General features: G+C 43.0%; 1 protein-coding gene across 1 annotated transcript in view; it reads right to left on the minus strand.

Moving 5' to 3' along the window:
- Positions 1-1,309: 1,309 nt before the first annotated feature.
- Positions 1,310-20,637, minus strand: part of PSMD1 (proteasome 26S subunit, non-ATPase 1) — a 71,608-nt gene continuing 52,280 nt past the window's right edge. The window contains exons 19-25 of the mRNA XM_017810714.1: positions 15,424-15,526; positions 10,114-10,283; positions 8,395-8,487; positions 7,320-7,412; positions 4,338-4,484; positions 2,350-2,504; positions 1,310-1,529 (exon numbers count right to left, since the gene is read on the minus strand). Coding sequence (XP_017666203.1) covers positions 2,358-2,504; positions 4,338-4,484; positions 7,320-7,412; positions 8,395-8,487; positions 10,114-10,283; positions 15,424-15,526 — 753 coding nt within the window. The 3' untranslated portion in view covers positions 1,310-1,529; positions 2,350-2,357. The remainder of the gene's footprint in view (positions 1,530-2,349; positions 2,505-4,337; positions 4,485-7,319; positions 7,413-8,394; positions 8,488-10,113; positions 10,284-15,423; positions 15,527-20,637) is intronic.

Raw genomic sequence — 20,637 nt, forward strand, 5'->3', positions numbered from 1 at the left:
ATGTAAGGGATACAGGTGTCCATTCAAAGGGAAGGGATTACAGCACCAGAAGAGCTGGATGATGTACATTTGTCCAGCTTCTGTTTCTTGCACCACAACAGCAGGTCTTGCTTTGAAATACCGTGGAATTGGAGCAGCAATTCCCTCTTTGTTTCCAGTTTTACTGACAGGAACACTGTCTGTAGTCATTTCAGGTTCATTCTTGGCTCTGCTCCATGGGAGAACAGATCTGGATCACTCTGAGAACTACAAGCTATGACCACCCCCTTACAGAGACATTTCAACTAGAGGGACTTCTGGCTGCAGCCTAGGACTCAAAATTGGCTTTCAGTCCCATACCTCTGCTCTATTCCTTAGGTTTGCAGAGAACCAAGGCAGACTATCCTATTGCTATAGTAACATTCACCAAAATAAACCATCTGCTGGAAAAGCTCCCAGGCCCTATATGCAAGATTTGTCTTCCATTATTACCAATGCACATGAGATTGTGGTATGTTCATGTGGAGCAAAATAGTCCCCACACAAGTACAATAAAAATCTCATTCCAGGAGGAATGGGGAGTGGGGAGGAGAACAATGGAGCTTTGTCCAGTGTCTGGCTGAGAGCAGACCAGGGCTGCAATCTCTGGTGTGGTGTTCTCACACCCTTTGAAGTGTTACAGCCCAACAGGTGAAGGGCCAGTTGGACAGTGAACAGTGGAGCACCATTACTTCCTTCTGACTGCTCCTTGTTCCATATCCCTGATTAAAATATCCCCTTGGCTAATGATGGCCATCAGTGTGACAGCTATGTCTGGCTTCACCCCATCTAGTGTAACCAGCTGCCTGCTCATACCAGCTATTTTGCCCATATTTGGTGAAAGCAGGGAAAGCACACATACAAAAACGGGATTCTGTGAAACAAGGAGAAACATGCTCCAGTTTCCCCATCATTAACACCCAGAGCCTTCTGTCAGCCCTACACCATCACATGAATACCAGGGATGAGCAAGGCGGAAGACCAGCATCACGGAGGTACTATGGAAACAGACCTCCTCTGTGCAGCTGCTGGCAAGTGGAGACCTGACCTCTCTGTAGCACCACTGCTATGGCTGGGCCAGGCAGACCTTGTAACCTTGCTCAGCCTAAACAAGAGCTACAGAAAGCAGGCTGTGCACAGATCCTGACAACTCCACAGCAGAGCAGTCAGTCAAGCTTTGATGGAGCAAGATGCACAACTTGAGTCTAGTTTTTAACCTTTGGGGTGAGTGAGCGGAAAAAGGGTTGTTAGGCTTCCTTTTTTTTTTCCTTTTTTTTTTTTAAGTAGTAAGTTTTCTGTCAAGAGTTTTTAATATATTTATTTGAAAACAAGGTTTTGTGAAAGAGTACACTAAATAGCATATATCTGTTCTTCAGCCATAAAACACAGACTATCAGCTTTAGCTCAGCACAGATTGGGGTTGCATGCACTGAACAGCAGATCTTGATAGGAAGGTCTTCATATCTGTCTTTCTGATATCAAGTATAATGTCTTCTTTAGAGGACATGACCCTGGAGGAGGGAGAGAGAGAAACCAGAAAATTAAATGTATTTAACTAAGGCTTCTTGTGGTTGGCTCCACACACTCATCCAAGCCTGTCACTGATGTGACATTTATAGTTTTTAGCAAGCAGTTTGTTTTCCTGCCCTTCCACCAATTCAAGTGGATAATCTTTGCTCGTGGGAGCCCTTGGACATGCCAGCCCATATTTGGAAATAAAGCCTCTCAGTGAGAAACTTGTACATCAGTTCAGGCACTTTAACCAAGGAACCTGAGAACTCATTGCCTGGAGCAGATCTATCGGTATCGTTATGTTGGGCTCAGACAGCACCACGGAGCCCATGACTGGAGTGTCTTCAAATTCTGCTAAGAACTGCTGGGAAGACAAGACAACCCCAGAAAGCAGAGCAGTAGTTCTCTTTTGACCAATCCTGAGGTCAAGTAGATGACAGCTTTGTTACATAAACTACTTGCTTCTCTAGGGCCATCTTTCAGGACCTGACTAGTCCCAGCTCAGCTGTTGCCTGTGACTCCATGAGCTGCTCTAATTCTGCCCAGCCAGACTCCACTCAAGAGTAGCCAGGCCTGCCAGATTAGAGACCATATCCAGTACAACTGGGTCAGGCCTGACCCAGAAGAGTGGACTTGTGGACTTCTCTTTAATTGCTGCCAAACTCTTGGAATTGGGACAGAGAGTGTTTCAGAATCTGACACAGAAGCCGTCAAAGAGCTAAAAAAAGAGTGCTGGGTGCTGATAACTGCTTCAGTTGATCCAAAGAGGCTTTTTCTTCCTTGGGATTAATAAAGGTGACTCTGCACACTACACTGTACCTCACGTCTTAATCATCAATGTACTCAAAGGGCTCTGGTGGTTCAGGTTCCTGCTCCTCTTCCTCGATCTTCGGACCATGAGCCGCCACAGGTTCGACCAGCTCCTCCATATCCTCACTGGTGTCCTTCAGAATTATGATACCTCCGATGGAAAGCTGCAAGACAAGTGCAATGAGCATTTAGAGCTGCTTGTTTCTGCCTCATGGCGGAGTGTTTCTGGCCACAGAGTCTATCCTAGGCCATATGAGATGCCTCAGCAGGAATGAGTTTCAGAGAGTGAAGCATCTGACACTCACCTGGATCTCTGCCTGATAAGGAGATGGAACAGAGAGAGTCTATCCAGGCTACCTTCCACCATCTAGGTCTTGGTTTGATAGAAAGTGGCACCTGGATTCACACCTTTACCCCAGTCCCAGTCTGGGGCTTTCCACATGAAAACTAATTGAACTGCAATTGCTTTAAAAGGCTCCTCTTTTCAGGTTAACAGAGCTTAGTGAAGCCTCTCTGTGTGCCTGCCTCCCAGGAGGCTCTGTGAAACAGAGACTAATCTGATCACCAGCTTCCACCAAACGAGGAATCCTATTAGCAGAACCTCGCAAAACCAAAGGGGAATTAATTACAAAGATCACAACCAAACACCTTGGCAGGCTGAACAAAATCTGTGTGCCTCCAGGACTGGAACACAAGGTGCGAAAAGGCAGTGCTGTGTCACGCCTGGCTGGGATCAGGGCTTTGGCCACACAGGCCATAAACAGCATTTCAAAGAGGCCTTTTACTCTGGCATTCCCCAAAGCAGAGCAAAGGTCCAGAACAGCTCCATTCCAAGAGCCTCCTTGGTTGCACACCCTAATCCCAGCAAAAACTGCACTGTTCTGTTCTCTTCAAAACCTGTTTATGGGACTTTAAGGCAGGAAACTGCACTCCCCCACCGAGGACTCTGCTTCTTTTGAAACTGAAGCAAACAACTGTGTATGTCCACATTTCAGTGAGTGGACACTTACTGGAATGCACAGCAGATCCTTCCAATCCAAACAGCGATTGGGTCACCTCCACATTTTAAAGGGTAGAGACTAAAAAACCCCTCCACAGCTTTCCTAAAGGAGACATTTCGGAAGGGGATGGTGCACAGAGAATTCCAATGTGCTGATGGAATTCCAGGAAATCAATTTATTAAAAATATCACTGTTTTCCTGGGAAAAAATATTACTTCTTTGGAACACCATTTCCCCATGCATAATCCTGCAAAAGGGCTAAGTCAAGGGTGGGTGTTATTTCTTGAACAAAAATAAAGGGCAGAAGAATTTGACTGAGGAGATTTGGAGTTCATGAGCGAGCTTATCAGCTTTGCAATGTATCTGAGCATCTCACAGAAAAGCTAGTTACCCCTTGGGCTTAGTGCTAAAAGACCTTTTTCATTCTCCATCTTACATGCTCTCTCTTCTCTATGTTAACATGAGCTGAAGGCACTTCTCTAAGACCAGATGTAACTGAATAGGAAATCTGTTCAACGAAAACAACCCTCCATTTAGGTATAAATCACACTGCAGGATAATAAAGCTCCAGCACAAGTCCTAATATATTTCACTGCTTTGATAATGAACCTGTACAACTTCTCAATCTAGTTGTAAAGATCATGGCTCAGTCTTTATGTTTCCAGCAATGTCATTAATACACAAAGTTTCCATGTTGACTGGTTTCCACGTTGCAGCATTTGACAAGATGAAAGAAAAATAAAGCAGCACTAGCATGGTGAAAAGGTTTGCAGCAGCTCTGCCTTTCCCCCAGCTAGAACTGCACGTGATCATTTGGAGAGAGGGACATTAAAAAGCAAATGACAACAGCAAAGCTGCAAATCTCTGCAACACATTCCAGTGCTAATCAGCTGTGAGTGGTGTTCTCCTGTACACAGAGAACCTCTGGGTCCTCATGCACAAGCCCAGCACTGGGAGTGCTCTGTCAAGCACACGGACTGGGAAGGTGACACTTACTGGTTTGAAAGGCTGATACCGGCAGCTCTCTGTCATAGTGAGAACTTTGAGCTGAGCAGGCATGACTCTGGCTGGGTTGTCCAAAAGCTGAAAGTTGGGTTCAGGCTCTTTTTTCTTTTCTTTTTCATCCTTCTTTTCAGTCTCATCCTGGGGAAGGGGAGGAGAATATCAGCATGATTTTGGCAGTAACCTCTAACCCTTTCATAGCTCAGGAGGGTAAGGAACAACCAGGCAGCTATTCCAAAGTGTGGTGAGAAACCATTCTTCTGCTGAGGAACATACTAACACTTATTATACGCTGGCACAGGCAATGCCAGAGTGGGTCTAAGTGCTCTCAACAAGGCAATGCTTCACTCCCAACTGCAGACAAAAGCAAGGTCAGTCAGAGGTTGGCAGAGGAACTGTTTACCACTGCCTTCCTTTTCTCAGACTTTTCTGTAAACTCACTCACCACTTTCTGTCACAACTGAAGAGTCCTTCATATCATTACTGAGCACATAAAAATTGCCAAAGCTACCCTTATATTTTCCCAGCTATAGAGCTGTCACTTACATTTCATAGCAACTCACCCAAAATGACTTGACCTCAGTGACTCCCTAGGGAACTGCAGTGCAGCCCTCCTTTACCAATGACTCAGCAGCTAGAGGCAAAAGCTCAGAAGGAAAAAAACCAGCATCCTTTACATACTTAAGAACATGGGTCATGTTTTTCCTCTTGCTCAGGAACATCTGAGTTGCAAACAAAAAAGACCACAGAAAAGATGGGAACAACCAATAGGGAATGATCAGGAACATCACTGAATGCATGGCACGCCCTGTAATAGCAGACAGGACTTTCTTGGGCACAGTGGCTGCTCGTTGCTGTGCAGATCCCCTGGAAGCTATGGATTACTAGTCATGTAACAGGTATAAGAGAAAAACAGGAAAGCAATGACACCTCTAAAACATTAGGACAATGGCAAAACATTCAAACACAGCAGGTGGCAGCAAGCTCCCTTTTTACTATCCTTGTTTTTCCGCTTGATTCAGCCAAGAAAATTTTTCACACATCTGGACACGTACACAGACACAATATGTGAATCCCTTCTAATATATTACTTCCTCTCCACACCTGCACTTAACTGTAGGTTGTAGAAATTTTAGAAGAAACATGCATTTGTTCAGCACGTTTTACTTAGTACACAGAATTCTAAGTATAATTCAAAGAAAAGATAATGTTTGGTGACAAGGAAACTTTATAAAAGAGCAAAAAGCCCAGAGATTCTACCTTGCACGCATGAGATGATTAATTTTCTGGGCCAACTGAATAGGGTTTGGTGCCTACAACATGGCCACATTTATGTAGGTCAAGGAAGGTTATTTTATACATACACCTTTGTTCTTATGCCACATGAGTGGGTTTTCTTAAGCTAAAGAGGCCAAAAATTCTATGACCATGCTGGTTTTCTCACACAAATGTTAAAGTGGAATCAGAAAGATTTGTACTGAGCTTGTCAGCTTTAGTAAAGGTTTCCCACAGCATTCTCCATGAAAAACTGTCTGCTCATGGCTTGGCCAGGTCCAATGTTCACTGGGTAGAAAACTGGCTGCATGGCTGGGCCCAGAGAGTGCTGGGGAATGGAGCTACATCCAGTTGTCAGCTGGTCACAGTGGTGTTCTCCAGGGCTCAGTACTGGGGCCAGTCCTGTTTAATATCTTTATCGATTATCTGGATGAGGGGATCAAGCGCATCCCCAACAAGTTTGCAGGCAACACCAAGTTAAGTGGGCGTGTTCATGTGCTGGGGGGTAGGAAGGCTCTGCAGAAAGATCTGGACAAGAGGAAAAGGCCTTAAGTTGTGCCAGGGGAGGGTTGGATTGGATATCAGAAAAAACTTCTTCACCAAAAAGGTTGTCAAGCACTTGAACAGGCTGCCTTGTGGAGTCACCATCCCTGGAGGTATTTAAAAGATGCAGATGTGGCACTTGGGGACATGGTTTAGTGGTGAGCTTGGCATTGCTGGGGTAACAGTTAGACTCGATGATCTTAGAGGTCTTTCCAACCTAAACAATTCTATGAGTCTATAATGCATTTTCAACTTATAGTTGTTCCTGGAATATTTGCATCTGTTACCAGAACACAAAAGAAAGGGTCTTTTGTCAGTACAGCAAAAACTTTAGCTGCCATATGTTTTCCAAACTACAGCAACCACCATGCATTCATTTGTCCATTATTCAGCTTGCTCCAGGATGACACATTACTCACAGATGAGAATGACAAGTTCCAGTGTCAGGTCTATGAGCTGAAAGAAATCATCAGAGGACTAAAGGAATCACCATAACTACTGAGCAACATATGGATCCTGTACTCAAACCTCAGCTGGTTCTGAGCTGTGTTTGGATAAATGTTTGGCATTTTGATAGATGGGCAAAGCACATAAGAGACTGCTGCCAAAAAGGTGAACATTTCAGAATAAGAGGTTAAGCATGTAGAAACCCAGAAAGCTTAAATTCTTCAGTGTTCTCAACTGAATTAGACACCACCAAGCAACTGTTGCAACACTGACCTCTTTTTAAAAGGTCAGAGCTACCAAGGGCATGAAATTACTAAGACTATTCTACATTAATAAGAAAAGTACACAGATAAGAGATAAAATTCCCCTGGGTCTAGAAACAGTAAGCAATGAAATAATACTCATAAGGTTCATGCTGTTAAAGGCACATAAATTCATCAAAACAAGCTTCTGCCTTTAAGGAAGTCAGTTACTTAATACTGAGGAAGATTTATTTCTCAGAAATAATGGATTCACAAGCAATAGCACCTCTTGCTTTTAACACACACACATACACAGAGTAAAGGTGCTGACCAGTGTCTGCAGAACACTGCAATGTGTGTCAGTGCTTTGCTCAGAACTAGCACAGGTGATAGGGTGCCAGCTTTCATGACACACCTTCCACGTTTATGGGGGGGAAGAAGACATTTAAGTTTCAATGTTTCCACCCACCACTTCCATCTTTTCCTCTTCCTTCTTCTCTTTCTCCTTTTCCTTTTCCTTCTTCTTGGCTTTTGCAGTGATGGACAGCACAGCAGTGGAAACCTGGATATGGCAACAGAGGAGGCATTCAGTGTGACCACAGCATGTACACTGAGCTTCAGCTCCCCAGGCCGGGGAACAAATGGCAGTAACTTTCTGAGAGGAACAAGGAGCAATAGTGTTTGTCATGTTGCTAGCGAGGCTAAATGTGGGCTCTTGGCACATGTTACCTTTTGACCAGGGAAGAGCCAAAAGAGAAAAACAAGAAAGCAGCTGTGACCAGTGAGCTTTGCTTTTCAACAGACTTAGTTTCTGGGTTCTTTGGTGGCTTGGAATTCTGTCCTGCCCAGCATTCAATTCTGCTAAAATGTTTTACAGTTTTCACACCGTGTCATTCATCAGCATGACGTGCCTGAGGTCTCCACTGCTCCATTGCTCCCTAAGGGTTGCTCTGTCTGCTGCCATGGTTTGTTCAACAGCTTTTACCATCCTGCACCAGCAGACAAATTGCTTCCACTATTGTCCTGCTTGTCATCCCACAGGTTTCATCTCTTCCTCGATATTCTCAGTTCCACACTCAACCTTTTTGCAGTCCATGGACCTGACAGCTATTATTCTAGCACATAGGCCCACCACCCATTTGATAACAGACTATTTGAGAAGTGTCCCACCCAATATTCTCAACAGCTGTACTGCAGCAGCACTTTGGAGCCCAAGTCACAGACAAGGGCCCTGCTGTGCCAGATGCTGCACAACACTGACACACACATACAAGCCAGTAGGGCATGGAAAGCAGTTTTTTTAATCAATGCTTCTGGCTTGACCACTTCAGAAAAGGGAGGTTCCAGCAATTTAGTAGCACAGCATTTGTATGCCACAATCAGCAACAGTCCCAGGCACAGCAGGAAAAATTGCCTAGAATTCTCCTTCAGAGACTACAGCGCCTGCCAATTTTTCCTTTGCCCTGTTAGTACCACCAAAGTCAATGTTTATACTAGGAGGGAGAAGGGGTTAGTTTTTGCAACACAGAAAGCCGCCCAAATACCTTTTCTTTCTCCTTTTCCTTTGGTACCTCAAGAGGTGGGGGGTAGGCAAATGTGGACGGCTTACAGTTGGACTTGTACTGGACTTTTGGCATCTAAGACAAAGAGTTTAAAAACATGTTAGAAGCAAGGAAGACAGGGAAAAAAATCCACAGCAGAATAATTACTTTAGCTTCATTTTCCTTCCAGCAGAGACAAACACAGATTCTCTAAAGAATACAAGCTTCCCCTTTTCCCCCTCCGGAAGCTGAGAAACTGTTATCAGTGGCAACAGTTCAACTAGAACAATGTTATTTAATTATTCTATAATTCGACTCTGGCAAGCTCTCCTAGCCCTCTCCATACCCTCCATGCTATTCACACCATGCTTTGTTTTCATTGTTTCGAAGGTTTTGTGGTTTTGATGTTGTTGCTGGGTCTGTGTGTATTAACACAAAATTGGTTTAAGATTTAAGTGAAGATCTGCTCTGTCAGTGCACGCAAGGGCAAACCAAGCACTGCCTGACATTCCCCTCTTGCCAAACCACATTCAGGGGTGAGCTACCAGTGTCACATATTCTCTTACTCTTGGCTACTAAAGCAAGGGCAGAAAGCATCTTTTGACAGCCAATCCAAATTCTTAAATTGATTTAATTTCTGCAGTATCTCAACTCTCGTCTCTCATGACATATCATGGAGCAACAATAGAACCAGGACTGCTCTGAGGAAGCAAGGTGGGTGTGTTGCAGCCCATAACATACAGCCAGCTCGTTGCTAGCTTTGGTATGCTGCCTGGGAACTAAGGGATGAGGAGAGGGAGTCAAAATGGCAGTACAGCCAAGCAGGCAAAAAGGTGCTGAGCCAATCACCACTGGGAAGGCACAGAGACAAGCAGCAATGCATCCCCTGTAAAGTTTTCAGGGCAGAGGGGAAAAAAAAATTAATGCAAACCTCTGTCTTCAAACAGAGTGAGAATTCTGTGCTGTGTGTACATGAACTTGATGCTCAGTCCGAGACAGGTGAAGAAAAGCAACTTAGAGCCCTAAGGCTTTGGTCCAGGGGCTGCAATCCAGCCAGCTGGCTGAGGCCAAGAGGGACTCTGGGAGCAGCCAGCCCTAAGCATGCTCTGTGCATCCCAGAATAAGGCAATGATGGGAGAGATCTGCACACCCCTGCAGTGCCACATCCAAAAGCTTTTTGTGGAAGTTATGACCTCAGTTCTCCAGCACAGGAGACCCAGCATGGTACACAGCTTACAGGGGCCATACCACAGCTGATCAGCTGGAAGAACAGATGCATAAGTAAAGCGCAGTACTGACTGCTTGGTTTAATGTTTACTCCCCAAGGAATCCAAACAAATCCTCTTTTCCCACTGCTAGCTTTTCTAGGGGAGAACATCACATCATTTATTTGGGAGGCCAGGGGGGCAACACGCTTTTTAAAAAAATAATCCTGACCTTCAAGAGTGATAATGGGGCGGTCTCTCCCCACATATACTCAATAAAGTTCCTTTCTTTTTAAGCTATTTTGAAGTAAAGTGTTCCAAGTCTGCTTTCCACATTTTTCTTGTCCCTATTTCCACCACCAGCTCCGCAATTTAAGCCTGCTTTTCAGATTTCTTCCAGTTAGAACCTTTTCTGGCACAAACAAGCTGGAAACAGGCAAAGAAAACCAATAAATCCATGCACAAGCCTTGCAGACCACTCAAGCCTTCCAAGCAGCTATCACTGCTCGTTACGTACCTTAAGATCCTTGTTAAGGCCAATGACACATGTTGGGGTGAAAGCCAGTGACAAGAAGTGTGACAGGGGAAACCAGAACCAAAACTGGGTGAAGACCAGAACCCCCACCACAGAAGGCATGTGAGTATGTCCTGTCCTCGACTGCAGTGAGATAGTTACGTTATGGCCCCCTGTAAGGAATCATAAATGGAGGAAGTTAATGAATGCACTCCTGGGTACTCCAGAGACACCTGAGCAATGCATCTCAAACAGCTGCTGTGAAAGGGCTGCACAGCACAGTCCAGGCCACAGCGCTGCCAGTTTTCTCCCCTGGAACACACCTCCCTCCCTTACTGCGAGCTCAGCTTACTCAGTGAAACAGATGTGCAGTGTAAGGACCAAACTGCTCTACAGTACCCAAATATCATCAGTGAATATAGCCCTTCCACACTCATTTTACCAGGATACAGGTTAAACAGAAGTACAACGCAGAAGGCAAAGAGAGGGGGAGAAAAAGGCAAACCTTTGCCATATGCAGTTCTAAAACACAGCATATAGATGATCCCCAAGGCAATGCTCACGAGGACACTGCATATAAAGCAGTGCACACAGAAACTTTTCTTTCTGTGGCTGCCTCTTTTAACTATCAGTTATTCAGAAGAAATATGCCGAGGTTTTTATCCTACACCATCTCAGTAGAAAAAAATGTAAACAGCAGCAACTTCAGAAGTTGCTTCTAGAGGTTATCAATCTAAGCTGCACAGAGACAAGCTCCTGCAGTCTTTGCAGCAAAATTACATCTCTGCCAGACAACCAAGTCTTAGATTTGTACTTGCAAAGCAGAGACCAAAACAACTCCATATGTTGATGTAGTGCAGAAACATCCAGCTAGAAACCAAATTGAAAGATTGGGCTTGCAGACAGAGTGAGAAAGTGTTAATCTGATCTTCTGTCCTCTGATGAACACAGTGAATTGAGTTGAAGAGGGCACCAGGCAAGTCCATTACCGCTGACAAGACCAGGTGCAGGGAGGTTAACTTCGTTAAAATACAAACACCCACTCATCGCAAACTCAGGGCACTTTGTAGCTGAAAATCCCAAACTGGAGTAGCATTCTCCTGTCTCACACAAACAGCCACCTCAGTAGGGCCAGGCAGCAATGGAACTGCCTGAGTTTTAAAGAAAAACAAAATTATTTTCTTGCTGCCAAAACTAATGAAAGCCCTGACTGAAGCAGTAATCTCATCTTGAGTATCTGTCAGTGTTAGTCCCAGGAGAAGCACTGGAAGATGGAGGATTTTGATGCCCTACTGTAGGATGCTCTGCATACATCCTATCTCCTTGCTTAGCAATAGATCTCCTGCTGTTTGACATGAGAACTTCCCGCTGCCTCTTTGGAGAAAGACAATTACATGGTCTTTTACTACTGCTAAGTCTGCTCTGCTTCTTATGATTTTCTCTGACACCAATCTCTTGCCCTTTCACCTGAATTTGCCACAGAACTATGGAAGGACTGCCTGAGGTCTTGTGCTACCCTTAAATATGTCAAGGACTGCACACTCAAATTTCTGGTCTTCTCCCCCATCTTCACATTGAACTTTTCTTTACTGCATCACTGTATACAGGCCAGGCCCTGAATATCTGCAGATATTCTGGATCAAGCAGCCCAGTGAACCTTGCACAAGGAGCTTAACTGGACTTTATCAAACTTTTGCACTTTAATCTTCAGAATTCTAACCTTTATCCAATCTCTGGAATTTCCTGAATGAGTAACAGATTTCATATTCAAAAGATGCTGTCATGCTACTTTCTGCTGTCTTACACCCACAAACAGCCCACCCTCATTCCTGGAGTTTTGCAGGGAGCAGGAAAGGTGGGGAAACATAATACTGCACAATTGTGATTTATCTTCATGATTAAACAGCAGCCCTGACAGCCTGGAAGGGAACACGTTCCAGACATTCAGCTGAATGAAAGCTGTGACATGACGTCTGGAAAAAAATTTTCATAAAACACAAAAGAAAAAAATTCAGGGATCCCGGGGTAGTACTGTAAGGTCCATCTCCCAGAATTCACACTGCCAATGTGGCAAGGTTTGCTGGAATTCAAGTGGCTGTTCTGAAGGCTCTGAGGGTTTGCTGGCCCAAGCTGAATGTCAGTTAACCAGAGGGGGAGTGCAGCAAACAGACACTGATGGTTTATATACTTTGGTGAACTTGCTCATACTAGGGCAGTGTAGCCCAGGACGACACACCAGCAAAACAGTCATTAAATGAAGATGCTTTGTAGACTTTGGAAACTAGTTTCCAACCCTGGCCTAGGCAGCATCCCATTTTCAAGCAGCATCATACTGTTTCTTTCTCTATCAGCAAAGCCTTATAATCCACTTCATCTATGTAATGAGTGAAGACAACCTGGACTGGGAACAGCAGCACTGGAATGTCAAAATCTCACAGGACAAACCATCAAAACCCCAGCAGAGCTGATTTCAGCATGTGCCAGTGACCTAATTCACATGGGCACTGAAACACAAAGTAGCTCTAATATAATGGACAAAAACATGAGCACAGGATAATGTCTTTTTTCTTACCTACCACAGAGTTAGTCCCAACTTTACATGGAGAGTTCATGAACAGGGACAGGCAGGAGAAAAGCGGGAAACAGTAACACCGAATTCAAGACATGGGAGAACAGACTGCATGTTTATTTTTTGTACTAAAGTCTTTAACATCCAAAATAGAAAACATCATGTGAGATGCTTCTTTGAAGAGATGGCAATGAAGACATAAGCAACTCTTTCCTCTGCAATTTGAATGACACTTTCTTTTTCATCACTAATTAAAAATATCTCCAAACTGTGGGGAATCCATTACATTCACCATCAGGCTGTCAACAGCTTTTTTGTCTTCAGTCTGTACTGCCCAGTGCTGCTTTCTGTCCTCAAACCACTGTATTGACCACCCAAACCTTCCCTAAATATCAAGAAAAGGATTTTTCTGATAGGATAGGACTGTTTTTTTCCACACAGGACCGCTGCTCCTTCATTCTTCTCACTGATTGAGAAATGTGGCATTAAGAACCAAAGATGCCAAGAGTCCAGAGGGTAAAATAGTTTTCAAGCAAGTAAAATGCTGACATCTGATTAGATCAGTACATCCCCTTTACAGCTCACACTTCAGAATATAAAGCATAATGATTTTGCAAAGAACAGAAAACCTGGAACAAGAGAACATGTTTGTACCATGAAGGGGAGCATTATAAAAGTTCAGAGGGTTTTGGGGAAAAAAAACCCCAAACCCTAAGTTAAATTTAAAGCGTCTACTTTTTCTTATTTTATTAAAGTAAAAATGCAGCTGCTGTGGCCTATCAATTAGACAATTGCCAAATTCTTCATTTCCACTTCAGTGTTTCCAAGGTACCCTGCTCCTTCCATTAAACCACCAGTCTAATGGCTGCCTCATTGCCAGAGCTAAAATCCCACCTCCAGTGCATCATTTCCCAGTTATGCACTGGAAATCTTGCACTTCTAATCAAAGCCCGTTGTTGGAAGAGAATTACGCTTTTCTCCTCCCCTCACAAAAAAAGACCCAACAAAACCCCTAAACTCAATTGCCCCAACTATGGCAGATAACACAAAGAACCTTTTCTTCCTGGCAGTGATAATTAAATTCTATAACTCATTGTTCCAGATAAGCACTTGCAGTTCTATGGGAAAGATAAAAAGAATTTGTTCTTTCAGGAGGCTCTAATGAAAGTGGCAATAGGTTAAGAAAGGGAGTTTACAGCCTTCCCCCAGCCACTCAGCAAGAAATAAAGAGGGTAAAGTTGGCATAAATTCACATGTAGTTTATTAGAATTGGATGTTTCTGGTTTCCAAGTCATTATACAATACATGAATGCCACAGGAAGCAAATCAGGTTTTAGTTGCATTTTTATGATTTTATGAATTCTTAGAGGTCAGAATTCAAAGCAGGTCTGTACTGCTGAGAGAAAAATCTCAGAGCCAGCTGGGCTCTGGCTTCCCAGCAACAGAGTATGAGTATGGGAATGACCAAAATTATTCTAACAGTGTTGTGCCAAGAATGTTGCTCAGTCTGAGCTCCAGAAGGGGTACTCAGGAGGCAAAAAAAGATCAAGAAGGTGGTTCCTATTACTTTCCTCCCTGAGCAGCCCTAGTCACCCGTGATGACTAGGCCTGACTGCCACATGCCCACCAGGAACACTTTTTAACCATGCCTCCATGCAGACAGGTGCAGGCAGCCCTAAGTCTTTCTCCCCCCACCACCCAGCCTGGAGATGCAGCAATTTCACACACACACCACAGGGTGCTGTGCCCAAGCCACACCAGAGACAAATTCTAAGATTCTCTTGGTTATGTGACTTCAGTACTAACCCTGATCTCAGAGTACAGGAAAAACCAGCTTATTTCTGCCTATCGCAGGGGATAAGGAGGCAAGAGAAGGCCACAGCACAAGGGACCAGGTGGGAGAAACTGCATTTGGAAACCTGGAAAAGGGGTGCCGTTGACAGACACAGCACTGTACAAGTCTTAACTCCATCAGAAGGAAAAATTCAAAAAATTGCCTGTCCTTGTTCCTTACAGAAACCTTCCTTAATTGGCCCTGCAACTCAGCTCTTGTGAAATGCTGATGCCTTTAGAGAATCCTATTCCTGACTCACCATTTAGTCATTAACATAATGTTTTCTTCGCTAGAAAATGATGTTTCTTTCACTAGAAAATTATGTTCCCTTCGCTAGAAGAAGGTAGTAGGATGCTGTGAAATAACTGGGTCTTCTGACGTAACACTGACGCAGTAAACTGTGCTTCCTTTGTACAACACCTCTTTAGCATTCGTGAAAGTAGCAAAACTTAGTTATTAAAAACATATACATAAAAAACTTTTATATATATTTTAAACTGGTTATGTAAAATTTAACAGAAAAAGCAAAATATGAGGGCTGGATACCACATGATTTCCAAATTTCTGGAGTAGGTGCTTAATTAGAAAAATAAAGAAGCAATCTATCATGCTATAATAAATTAACATACAGGGTGACAAAACACACTTAGACAAAAAGTATTGTATTTTTCCAGATTTCTGGACATGAATTCTGCCCCAATGACTGGGCTGAGTCTCTCCTGACAGAAACTGCAAAACAGAGTTTATTTCTTCAGCTAGCTAAAATAACTTGAAATTTGAGATTTCTTGCTACTATTACATAACAGGCATAAACCCAACACCTCATCTCCCAAATGAAATTTGCTATTACAGCGATTGCAGCTAAACAAGTTTAAGAAATGCTGACAGCTTTAAATGTTTGGGGAATTACCTGCATCCAAAATGCCTTGTGCCAGGATTGCTCCAAACTTTGCCATAACGTCATCATGCTTATCATTGATCACTTTGGAATAGAGCTGTCTGAACTGGCTGACCTGGATAAAAATGATAAAAAGGAAAAAAAAGAGAGATTATAAAACTGACTGCACAAGTCAAATATTCCATCTTTAATGGAAGCATCCTGCATTTCTGCATCCTACGATGACATTTATGTTTTCAATAGCTTTAGTCACTGGTATTACCAGTCATTCCACTAATAATTAATGACAGAGATTTTCCCCAGAAATCCTGGATTTCTGCATCCTACGATGACATTTATGTTTTCAACAGCTTTAGTCACTGGTATTACAAGTCATCCCACTAATAATTAATGACAGAGATTTTCCCCACTTGAAGATACCCATATAGTGATTTTAAAATAGTCAGAATGGACATTCATTTCCAAACCACATTCTGCAGGCCTTACAGGAACACCCTGAGAATCCCTGAAGTGACACTGGAATAAAAGACCAATCGATGAGTTTGTAGCAAGAACTACTGTGTGTTCTTAGGTGAGTGACACTGCACTTTAATAAATTGCCTCCAATTCCTACTGCTGAAAACCTCAAACTTATTCAATTTTTCCTTTACAATATTTCTGCTGTATCGATAAGGCCCCTATGATGCATTATCAGCAATTTGCTGCTGCACTCCTACCTTTTAAGTGAAAACCATTAATGAAAACATATAATAAAGTAACAGTTTATGCCATGGTTACGTTCACCACAGTATCTTAAGTGCACATTAGTAAGGGAAACTGCTAAACCTTCACTTATATTATCATCATTGCCTTGAACAGCTTCATCTGTCACTGGTTCACTAAGGGTTGAAGAGAGAGAGAACAGTATCATATTCAGCAATGTCTAAAGTTTTACTGTAAATTAATAACTTGTCTTTTATTATATGCAGTGGAGCAGCAATATAGCTCAAGTATAATTCATATAGCTGAAAAAGCAGACCTGAAAATCCCAATCTGCAATCCAGCCAAAGCCTGGGAAGCTGCATTCCATTCACAGCACGTCTGGAAGAATTTTTTATACCTCTTCCTTAAATTAATTTTAATCCAGATACTCATGTGATGTTTCGTTTTCATTTTTTTTTTCTGTTTATGTACTAAGCCTTCACTTGACATACTCAAAAGCAAAGGAGGTATTTTCAAAAGGTGCCCTTCCAAGATATCTTGAACAAGCTTCTCCTCACTAGTGGTCCACTCTGTTGTACTATTCAAAGTTCTCTACCTATAGTCCTCTACCTCTGCAGCCGCAGAGGAGAGGATAAACTCATACCTCATGGCAGTAGAGAGAGACTGACCAGTTCCTTGTATTGCAAATGTAGTTAAAGTTTCCAAATATAAAACCCTAATACCAGACAACCTGGTATTTCTTTTCACATCCAAAGAGCTTGTGCTCTCCAGGGACACCAGTGACCTTTGCTCAGTAATGAATGCCTGAAGAAAGGTCCTTCCTTCCAGCTGTGAAACACATTGTCTGCTGCAGGCAAAGAGGCCAGGCTTCAACACCACCACTAAGAAGGTACTTTTGCACAGCCTCTGATGCTCCCAGTGCCTAATTGTACCTGTAAAAGAGGCTTTAACACTGACCATGACACTCAGGACAGCACCCAGCAAACTGCCAGTCCCCATCCTTGCAGGACACTGCGAGTTCCAGAGCTGTGCCAAGGGTGGGCAGCACAGAGAACCAGAAGCAGTGTCCAAGCATCCCTCCTACCACACATGGCCTGTCTTGGGGTGCACTGGGGAATCTCAAAGCGCTTTACAGAAAGTTTCCACACCTGTGAAAAAACATTCATTCATACAACTGAGTCAGTGACATGAGAACTGTGCTGGGAATAACATTTTATTAAACCAAAATTCATCAAGGTAAAAAAAAATAATAAAATATTAAAAGTGAATGAAGAGCTGTCTCTTCATTCTGCCAAATCAAACTGCCAGGGTTTCTTAGCATGGCACAAGATCAGATTCCCAGTAAAAGCACATCAGAGCCATGAGGTAATCCTGCAGTTGAGGTAATGATAGCAATGAACGTCACCACATTTCACGTGTGAATTTTTGACCAGAGGCAGCAAGAAGTTGAGACCAGACTTTTAAGAGATTATGCTCAATATTTGGGATGGAAAGAAGACAGAGGCAGATTAAGACTGCGTGTTTTCTGCATTTCTCAATGCAGGTTAAGTCATCACACCACTTAAAACACAGGTATCCTAAAGGAACAGACACTCTCTGGTTGACATTTTTCCTGACTTCACTCTTTCAGGCACTAATCCAGTTGTACGACTTGTAAACTCAACTCCTTCTGCACTGATAGCATCTAACCTTAGATTTAAGCCACTTTGTGACAGCAGAAGACACTGATATTCATACAAGCAAGTCATAGCCTGCTAAATATGACTGCATTAAAATTACTTTATTTGTTTCATACCAATGGACAATCTCACCACCATGAAGCTCCAGAGTAACCAGCCACTTTCAAATAGGAACAGTGAAGCTGAACAAAACAACACTTCTCTGGTGGAGCAGGATGCATTTATTAGAACTGGCAGGGGAAAAAAGCAGCTATTTCCATTTTTCGGTATAAGTAAATCCAACAATTTGTGTGCTAATATTATTTTTCTATTCATTAATTCCCTTTTGCATTAAAAAGTTTTTAGTTACTACTTCCCGTCCTCAAAAGGAAGTGACTTAAATTTCCTTGAAATTATTAAAACTAAAAAAAGGAGCAACGTACATTTTCAGGGCAGGCACACGGACAGATGCGTGGCAGAGAGATATTTCACACACAATGCAGGATTTATTCTGGATATGCAGACCAAACTCTGCTCTTGCTTCACTCCATTTATGCATTTTCACGCTCTCCTGATTTTTATTTATAAAAGTTTACACTGAGGTTTACATGTTCAATATAAATGGTTTGGTTCCTACGCCTGACCTCCTGTACACTGGAAAAATATCTTAGTTTGCATTTGCAGCCTGGAATGAAGCCTCATGCAGTGTCAAAGACAGCCACATGCACACCATGTGATCCAAAGCCTTCAGGTGTTATTTGGGACTGATTACACTGAAACACAGAAGCAATGTGTGAAACTATTCCTGAGCTGAGCTGAGCAGTAGATTCCAGTGCCTCTGTTTAGAGCACATCATTCCTGCGACTCTGGGCTCAGCTTCTGGGTTTGGAATATTTATAAAAGCAAGATGTTACAAAGCTCATTCGTTGGACTGTAATCCAGAATTTACACCGTAATCAAATCTTCACAGAGCGAAACCCTGGGCAGAGTGAGAAGATGTTCAGCAGAACTGTTGATGTTCACACTGGCATCTGAAGGCTGATGGAGCAGCACCTCAGAACAGAGGGATGGAATGCCTCACTCAGGAAAGGTGAGGCAGGGCTAGCAGGGGAAGTCATCCACCTCCCTGGTCATGGTGCACTGCCCCTATGAGCACCCTTTCCCCTCTATGCCTTCCACAGCTCCTACTCACATGGACATTAGTCCAGAGCACACAAACCCACCAGGAACCCACCTGCTTTGGCACCAGGACCTCGTGCAGGACAGTGAGGTGACCGGGACACAGACAACTGCAGGAAATCTGGCTGCCAAACCTGAGCAGATCAATTGCCGTATCTCGAGGTGACAGGGACAGGTCACAGCAGGGGATCAGCTGTGAGCAGGCATTCAGTGAACAAGCACTGAACAGCTACAGTAAGAAATAGTCCTTATACCATCTACTTACAAAAATACAAAATGTGTAGTGCCATATCAAGAGCATTCTGTGTTCAAATAAATTCTGCATACCTGTGCATTGTGAGCCATGGATCACTGCCAACCCTGCAAAATGCATTCAGCAACCATGCCCTTTCCAGAGTTAAACATCAGTGGAAGCAAAATTGTTCTGTGAAAGGGTGGAAGACTACCCCACCCAGCCTAAAGGGCCAGGCAAACCCAGATCAAGGGATTGTCTCAACACTCAAATGCACAGTATGCCTGCATGCTTGTTCAGGCTATTTCTATAAAGCAAATGCTTCACAGGAGTGGGATTTTAGACTGGATCAGGTCCCAGCTGAAAACCTTCCTTGCTGTTGGGGAAAGTCTGGTTTGGCAGTTTTGGTTGTAGTGCTTCAGGAAGGTATTATCCTCATGTGGAGCCACTGCTCCATCTCTTTGGAAAAAGTGCTGGGGCACCAAAATCCTACAGAATGGAGAAAGATGTCAACAGACAGTTCTTTCTTAAGCTGTTGAAGCAAAACTTGCCAGAGTTTGTCTAGCATAGCCCTTTAATCTGCTACTATTTTTCCTTCAAAGCACAGCAACAAGCACAACCCAAACTACTGCATAAGTTTATTTAATATGCTATGAAACCCACAAGCTGTGTTTCTCCCTTGAAATCTTCAAGCACTTCAAAAATTTTATTGCATTTGGAAATGCTACCAAGAAATTTATTTGGGCAACTTCCAGGAGGAACACTAAAATGAAGGCAGTGACTCATTTCATCTTTACTAACAATACACAACCCCATTCTGATAATTAGTGCTGGCCAAAATGACATGGCACTGAGTTAAAATGAAACCAAACACAGAACCTTGGAAACACTGAGGAAACAACACAGACTTTAAGATATAAGAATGATACAGCACCATTTGCTACAAACACGAAGAGCTGTCATTTATCAGGCTGATTACCACTTCTCCCTCTACCAGTCAACTTTCATGCACAACAAGCCCATGAGATTGTTAAAAACAAGACTTTATAAACAGTTAATTACAGGAAACAGTGGCAGGTGATGTGCAAAATGCTTTTGGCAAATGCAAGCTCTTAAGAACAAGAGCATTAATAAAATTTAATAAAACAAGTTTTAAACTGTTGCATGTTCTATCTTCTTCAAAAGGTGAAGTTATTCTCTCTCACACTTGCTCTCTTGAAGGAGCAGACAATGTGCAGAATCATCTAACTGTAACAGGCTCACATAAAGGTTTTGCGAAGGTGCTCCTAGAATATTGCAAAAATCATTCTTGCACCCCAAAAAGACCTAGTGTTTCATCTAAGTGGGCAAAAAAAATCCCAGCAGCAATATGGTCCTGGTTTCTTCATGAAATCTTAGAGATAACAGGCCAATATGATTCAAGGAGGATGGAGGAAAAGGCTTGACCTTGGTTTT

The sequence above is a fragment of the Lepidothrix coronata genome, unplaced genomic scaffold (genome assembly GCF_001604755.1).
Source record: "Lepidothrix coronata isolate B3197 unplaced genomic scaffold, Lepidothrix_coronata-1.0 Scaffold29, whole genome shotgun sequence".
In the NCBI taxonomy this organism is placed as follows: Eukaryota; Metazoa; Chordata; class Aves; order Passeriformes; family Pipridae; genus Lepidothrix; species Lepidothrix coronata.